At 28.5% G+C, this 8,592-nt stretch overlaps 1 protein-coding gene across 1 annotated transcript; it reads right to left on the reverse strand.

The window, feature by feature from the left end:
- Positions 1-6,609: 6,609 nt before the first annotated feature.
- Positions 6,610-8,231, reverse strand: LOC122589466 (FCS-Like Zinc finger 5-like). Its single transcript, XM_043761759.1, has 2 exons — positions 7,860-8,231; positions 6,610-6,823 (listed from the first exon to the last, which is right to left on the reverse strand). Exons 1-2 carry the CDS (start codon positions 8,114-8,116, stop codon positions 6,679-6,681), a joined length of 402 nt encoding a protein of 133 aa, XP_043617694.1. The 5' UTR covers positions 8,117-8,231; the 3' UTR covers positions 6,610-6,678.
- Between the last annotated feature and the right edge of the window lie 361 nt (positions 8,232-8,592).

The following is an 8,592-nucleotide window of genomic DNA, read 5'->3' on the forward strand; positions in this document are numbered from 1 at the left end:
GATTCTTATCTTTTAAAAAAAAGAAATGATATCCCCACAACACAAATTAGCCATCCACAACATACGTATATATTTTACTGCATAGTGTATAACTGTATAAAACATTGATTGTTGTAGGTGGTTGATTTGTGTTGTGTGGATATTACTTCCCTTTAAAAAATCTCTACTACTTTTTTTAGATTAATATCACATCAATTAGTTACACTACTCGTTGTCTCCACCGTCACCATCAAAATACACGTCTACTGTATATGTGTATTTTTTTCATCATTTCTTATGAAAATTGTGAACAAGTATATTATAATATAAAGTATCGCTTATTAGTTAGTTATAATTACCATTTTTATTATAGTATAGTGGATGAGCATCAACTTTACGTGTTAGAGGTTTCGAATTTGAGATATGCGAAAAAACATTTCAAGGAATTTCACAAATAAAGTTCTTTAGTGAAGCAAGTTTGATTCCTGCAGCGGGGACATAGTTTTATCCCAATTAAATGTCGTGTTTTCTGGCGTTTTAGTTGAAAGTTTTTCCTTCTACTAGGTATTGAGGTGAGGGGCTCTCTATCGCGGACCAGTTAAAACAATGTAAGCGAGATTCCCTGTTACGAGTAAATGATCACACCTTAATTAAAAAAAAGTTAGTTTTAATTAATGTTGGCAATCGATTATTAATTAAGTATTATTTTATACTATTAAATCTCTATATATATTGTCTCATCATCCACAGGCCACGGCAAGGATAGCTTGACACCCCAAATACAAACAGCTCAACTATCGTTTTGGCAACGTTATATTTTCTGTTTCAAAGAAATAAGATTAAATTAATAGATGGTGTGTATATGAAGTTTTAAAGACAATAATACTTTCTGCATTATTTATTGATAATTGAAAATAAGTTATAAAATAACACTTATTATAGTTTTCACTAGATTTTAGACTCGTATCCAACATTAGACACAGGTTTATGATATTATTAATATTAGATCTTCATACATTTAATTCATGAAATCTTATAATTTTGAAGATATACGGTTCTAAGTATTATACTTTGCAAGTTGTAGTACAATAATCACAGGTTTTTTAAGTGTTATAATTTGCAAGTTCTAGTACAATAATCACATGTTCGTTACTGTTATTATTAGCTGAGATATATTGATGAAATCGTTTATCGTAGTCATTACACAAAACACATGCTACAATAAATTTCATATTATATAATTTTTCGAAACCAGTTGTACTCATAATCTAATAATATTATTAAAGGTAATTAAGAATTAAAATATAAACATACTTGTGATCATGTATTTGACATTCAATTATATGAATTTGGTCATGATGCGGACCCATTAACGAATAAGTTTATTTTCAATCACCTGTTTATGATAATTAGATTAACAATTAGGACTTTTGATTTGAGTGACAATCTTAACTTTAAAAAATTAAATATAAATATTTTTTGTAACTTTTTTAAAAAATATTTAAAAAAACTACTCAAGTTGATGGTTAAAAATAAATATAAGTTAAATATTCAAGGTTAAAAAGTATAAATTATTGATGAAAAACAAAAATGTGTAAATTAATGAGACTTTTTCTACAAATTAATATAAAAACTAATATAATAATATATTTTGATAATGATTATTAGGATTTTTAATTTATAGTAAATCTAAATAATGACATAAGCGAGAGTCAATTTAATAAAATTGAGCGATTTGATTGGTTAATAAGTCATTAGTTCAACTGTTTTATAGTATATATTAAGATTAAGATTAAAATTAAGATTAAGATGACGTGCGTTGTGATTTTTTATCTTTTTATTTTTCGAATCTAAAGACTAAAATGTCAACATAAAGATATGCATAAAAGACATTTTGACACACGACAATTTTTCAAGATATGGGACTATGGTTAAATCAGGCAACTCAAAGCACATATCTACCCTTTCTTTTCTAGTGCTAATTACTGTACTTTTTATATTCATGTTACTTGGTTTTCTATCACAAATCATATATTGTTTTCAATTTACAATTTATAATTGTCAAGCAAATATATATACATATTATAGGTACAAGTATAATTTTTTAAGTTTTTCTTTAAAGTAAAGATAGATGAAAATGGTTATTTAATTAAAAAGTGAAGACCCCATATAAAGCAAAACACTTCAATTGGTCAAGTTGAAGAGCTAGCTAGCTAGTTGACCACTCAAAAGATCACACCATGATTTTGTGGTATGTGATATAAGATACCATCGTTCTTGAACTAAGTTAAAAATCGAATATATGTCAAGTTGCTTGATTAATAACGTAAACTCTTTCACTTTTGCGTATTTAAAACTTTAAATCATGATATTTGATTAGTATTTACAGGAAATTAAATGATGTACTTGTCTAATTGATTTTTTTTTAATTATATCATATTGCAACTCAAAAAGTTGTATGTACAAATCAAAAGGGTAATGATAAATTTACAACAATTATTAATCATTTACAATAAATATACACAATTTACTGCATAATTTAGTAAAATATATATTTTTTTATAGATGGTTAATAACTTTTGATAGTAATAAGTTTACAATAATTATTAATCATTTATATAAAACTAGGTCTTTTACCCGCGCGGTGTGCGGTTATTTAAAAATGTTGTTTTAGTTATATGAATATTTATAATAACTTTTAACAACTATACATTATTTAGGCATGTACATATAAATCTATATTACATTTATTGAAATAGATAAATTCAAAATATAACTCTTATTATTTATGAAAATCTTTGCATTTATATAAAAACATACGTTATCAAATATTCATATTAACTATCGCATATTATACTTCATGCAATACTAATGAACATAAAATGAAGTTAAAATGTAAATATAATGTAAAATCATAACAATCTTTTATTTTTTGCAAAGTGATATGTGACTTATTAAAATTTCATCACACTCTTTCAAAGAAAATAGTTTCATAAAACTTACTTCATCAAATAATAAAATTTATAAAAGTTGAAAAGCTTTAGTTAGATATAGTTAGAAACCAAAATCAAATTATAATTAGATTACAAAGAAGAAACCTATAATTCAAATTACGTTGAATTCACTTAGTAATTGATAATAAAATCACCACCACGAAAAGGATAAAAAACTATATTACAATTTGATATATAATATTGGTTATATTGGATAGTAAAATTAAGAAACAAATAATTTGAAAATACAATATTTTCCAATTTTAAAAATATATTTTAAATTCATACGGTTTCTATTATGATATAGAATGTGATTTTTACTTTTATTTTTATAAGATTTTGTTTATATATAGATTTTATTTTTATTTAATTTAATAGTTTTAGATAATATAATTTTGTAGATTTATATATTGTAAAAAAATATAGAGATGCCAAATAGGATAAAGACCTATGTGGCAATTTTTAAAAAGAGCTTTAAATTGTAGAAGGCTTTAAAATGATAGGATAACTATTGATTTAATATTTATATAGATATACACAATTTACTACATAGTTTAGTAAAATATATTTTTTTATAGATGGTTAATGAGTAATTGTTATAGATATATCACTACCCAATAAAAAAAATGAAATTTGAATCCAGAAAACGACTTTTTAGTAAGGACCATTTTTGCTTGATGTAAGGGAAATGTGTAGCTTTGGAGGAACCCCACCTTAAGAAATTGTAATAATCGCATCCCAAAGAACTAAAGAAGATGGACTCATATTATTGGTTGGTAACTTGGTATTAAAAAGAAAGCGATTTTATTAGTGTAGAGCTTAGAAAAATAGACATTGTCATTCATTCATGCTTACGTCCTATTGGGTAACGCAAGCATCAAGACATTGGATTACTCATTGCTGTCATGCACTCTTCATTAGGGATAAGCACGGGTCGAAACCCGGCTCGACCCGTGAAAACCCGGCCCGACCCGCGACCCGTGAGAGCATGAAAACGTAAGACGTGACCCGGCCCGTGAAGACACGGGTCGGTTCAGGCAGGTCACGACTTTCCTTCACACTTTTTCGGTTTTTGTCTTCACCCGACCCGGCCCGACCCGTCCAACCCGTGACCCGTGAAAACACCAAAAGCTTGACCCGTGACCTGGCCCGTTAGGATTTCGGGCCGGTCGGTTCCGGGTCGGACGCGGGTCAAAAGTATTTTTGCTCATCCCTACTCTTCATCTGGCCATTTCAATGGATGAAAGTATCTTCTATTCAAAACGTCTTGTTCAAGTATTAAAGTGGACATGGCAAGTTCTTCTTATACGAAATCTTGTTATGGGTATACCCAGGTTCAAGTTTGGAGGCAGAGATTACCTCTATTAATCATTTTGTTTTCGGGGGATTAGGGGGGGGGGGGTTTCTCTTTTACTTTTTGTATCTTTTATTTTGTAAAAGAAATAAAAGGTTTGAAAATGATTTAATGAAATAACAAATTACATAAAACTAGAATGGTACATCCTCATATAATAACGACCATAATTCAGCATATAAAAGCTTTGTTTGGATGCAATTAGCTTTAGTTTTTATTTGAAAGAAAAAGTTACAAAATGTTTAGCAGTAGCGTTTCAGTAGCTTTAACTTTTCGATGAAACTTTTAATCTTTAAAAGTACACAATGTTAGTATATAATCACGTTATAATAAACGCATGTCTGAAAATCATTTAAGCCTACGGGGTTACACAAAATGACACGTAAACTCTACATAATTAATTAATGTATTAAAGTAATATATTAATTAATATGATCATGAAATAGTTAATTAAACTATATTAAAGGTTTAATAATGTTTAATTAATTAAAAGAGGAGGTGTAAAAGTGAAATTAGGATTAGAGTTGTTTCCTAATTCCACCTATGGGGGCCAAAAATTCCAAGGCTTCTAGGCCTTGGGATTACTTGTTCACCAAGTTTAAAATCCTCCTAATTAAGCCTATAAATATAGGGCTTGGGCTTAAGGGTTTTAACATACATTCACAATATCATTAATTGTGAAAAACTCTCCTCTCCTCTCTCTTTTGGTTCGATCGACGGGTAGCAACAAAAGGGTTTTGGGTTTTGCTTAGTTCAACTTCAAGGGGTATAGACAAAGGGTTGTAGTTCGTGATCGGGTACTAGCATACGATATAGGGGTGACAAGTGTTCAGTTGTAGAGGGGTTTTGCTTTAAACCCTAAATAATAATAATAATAATTATTAATAATATTATTGGAAGCTTTGCGCAAAGGTACATGTTTCGATTCTTACTTTGTTAATTAATATGATTGCATATACATTTCTTTCCGCTACGTACACGTGATTTGTTATGTGTTTATGTTCATATATTCTAACACACAACTACCTCTTGAAGTTACAGCTACAACTAACATACCAAACACTTTTAAAATATAAAAGCTCTAGCTAACAACTTTGCTTAAAAACTACAGCTTACAGCTCCAACTAAAGCTACAACTATAGCTACAGCTACAGCTACAACATAAAATATACGTTTATTCAAAGTTTGTTGTTTTTTAACGTTCGAATGGTCAGAGTCTGTTCGTCCCACTTATCGGCCCTTACGTCTTTCAGGCAGGATGTCATTCGAATTTCAGAGAACCACGGATAAAGGAAAACCTCCTATTAAACCGCCAAATGACACGATAATATATAGGAGTAAACTTTGCCCCCTTAGGATTCGAACCTGGGTCTCCCCATACTCAAGACCCTCTATAAGGACTAAGATGTACCATTGAGGGTTTACCTCAATAATATTCAAAGTTTGTTGTAGGTGTTTGAACCTCAAAAAGAAAAGATTATATGAAAATGGGAGGATTTAAAATCCTTTCAATCTCAGTCGTCTAGTTTAGCTTTCTTCCTACTATACCATAAAAATGAACATATGAATTAAACAAGACTACGGTGTTTTTTGTGTGTGTGGGAAAACACCACGCCATTTCTAAAACGCAAGAGAACCTACCAGCTTTCAATAATATGTCAAGTTAAGTTTATTATTCACATTTCAATACTTGTCATAGATAGATATTTAAACAAAAACAAAAAAGTTAGTAGTAACAATGTATGTATTTCATGATCAGTATATTTTAAAGTCGATTTTAGATAAATTAAATAAGTATTAAAATAAAACAAATAAAATAATAGATTTTTTTCTCTAAAATCATCATGCATCAATATATATATATATATAACTTTTCACTATATATATACTTGTTTTTTTTTTGAACGGCAAAATTTATATTACTAAGACGGATAAACTAGCAATTCACTAGTCGTCAAAAAGTACAATTACAGTATAGATATACACTTATGTTTCGTGAATCTTCATGCATCAATTTTATTATCATGATCTAAGAGTCAAAATTTTGTTCAATTTATGCTTGTTTTACAATAATCAACCTCTTTTAAATTATATGTTATAGGTTATATAATATATGAGATGATATTCGATTTCAAAAACAAGTGTAATTTTTAATGCTAAAGGGGCCTTTTAAAACATGTCACAACTCATAAGTCAATTTCATATTAGTTGTACAAAGCTTATAGATCGAGGTAGTGACTGCTGATATTTCCACCAAATATTTATAATTGCAATTTGCAAACATCATCAAAATATCTCTTACTTAATTGATTAATTCACAATCACAACCAAATAAAATTAATTAATAAAATTTTACATAGCAGCAACAGTCTCAGAAGCATTTGGGGAAGTAGTAGCAATAATAGGAGTGTTGGATAACATGGAACACTTGTCTTTTTTCTCGTCTTGATTCATTTGTTGTTGTCTACACTCTAAACTGCAAAATGCACTGTCACCTCTGCATATACCATTCAATACAACCATGAGTTTAATTTGTACTCTCAGTAAAAGAAAAGGATAGTGATAAATTTATGAAACCATTTAGTTATTCTCAAAAATATTTTTACTAGCTTCTTTTTTCACTATATAGTGTAGAACTTTATAAAATATGTATTGTTGTGAAGAATTAATAGAATAAAAAAAATAATCAATTGGTACTAATTCAAGATGTTTTTAATATGGGAAATGATATTTTTATAACAAGTTTTAACCATCTACAATAATTTCTGTATAATACAGTTGTACTGCGCAATAAGTTTAGTATATTTGCTGTAAATGACTAAAACTGATTGTATGATATCACTCCCCTTTTAAAATATCTAACTATCTAAGTAAAGTATAGTCACTAAATTACAAACACAAACCTTAAAAGTTAGGGAACTGATATTCGTACCACAAAATTTAATTAATCTATCATTTTTATGCATTACTTACTTGTACAATTTGTTATAATATATGTACAATGTGGTAGATGTATCAAATGTTGTGATACGATTATCACTGCCCTAAAAGTTATAAAATAAATTTATAAGGCAATCTATCCCCATGAGATAAACCCATGATAAGAGGCATATATTTACAGTTATACACTTACATCCAAGTGCTTACATTGATTTTTTTTTTTTTTCTCATTCACAAATTTTTATAACACTATGTATATTTCTTATTAATTATATTTAGATTTATGTACTAAATGTATACTAAATTTGTTTATTTTATTAAGCTAACATAGTAACTTATAGATCCTTGCTTTGTGTGTACGGTTTCATAAGTTAAATAATTTGTTTCTTACGAATATAAAGAATCATTTTATGAATCTAGAGAAAAAAAAACATATTAAATAATATGGGGTCCAAAAACATATCACTAAAAAAAAAAAAAAACCAATTAGAGACAAGTTTTGTGACACCAAACTCATAATCATCGCTTTACACAAACAAAAGAAAATACTTTTTTCTACTATATGTATATAGATATAGTATATAGATATATACCTATACATGAAGATATCACGGCCAGTGATCAAGCTGCGTTTGCAAAGGTGACAAGCTTTCAAGAAGTTTGAAGTTTGATTAAAGTCAGCGGAACTACGGCGGTGAATCTTGGGAACAACGACGGTGGGTGATGGCGGATCAACGACGGCGGCGGGGTGATGAACGACGGCCGGTGTTGTGTGGTTAAGATCAAAAGAGAATTCCGTCATGCTGGTGGTTCTCTTCATTGGAGGACGTTGTCTCTTTCCCAACAACATTATTATTATTATTATTATTATATATATGACTCTTTTTTTTTTTTAAGAGAGAATGAAAAAGGTTGATCGAATAGAGGGAGAGAGAGTTGTGTCGTGTGGTGGTGGTGAAATGGAAGGAAGAGTGGAGTAGGGAAGATAATAGAGGGAGCCATAAAGCATGGAGAGAATCTCGGCCGTTGCTTTTAGTTTTAGGATACTTTACATGAACAATATAAAAAAAAATCGTTTATCTCCAAAATAATTTATTAAAATAAAATAAATGTTTTTACATCGAATATTACATATAAAAATATTGAAAGTTAAAATTGAAAAACAAAGACTGTATATTTAAAATATGATAATTCTAATGGGACAGAAAGAGTATAAATTATTTTGTTATAAATAACAATAGTTTTTTAAGAAATAACTTCTTTTATAGATTGCTAATATTTTTTAAAAAGTAACATTAAGTTCTTATATAAATAACTAACATAGTA

The sequence above is a fragment of the Erigeron canadensis genome, chromosome 2 (genome assembly GCF_010389155.1).
Source record: "Erigeron canadensis isolate Cc75 chromosome 2, C_canadensis_v1, whole genome shotgun sequence".
Taxonomy (NCBI): Eukaryota; Viridiplantae; Streptophyta; class Magnoliopsida; order Asterales; family Asteraceae; genus Erigeron; species Erigeron canadensis.

What these genes read in the sequence shown, in the direction of transcription:
- LOC122589466 (XM_043761759.1), bottom strand. Translation starts at nt 8,116, where the DNA reads ATGTTGTTGGGAAAGAGACAACGTCCTCCAATGAAGAGAACCACCAGC. An exon ending in CGTGATATCTTCATGTATAG is followed by an intron (nt 6,824 to 7,859) that starts GTATATATCTAT and finishes TGGTATATGCAG; the next exon opens with AGGTGACAGTGCATTTTGCA.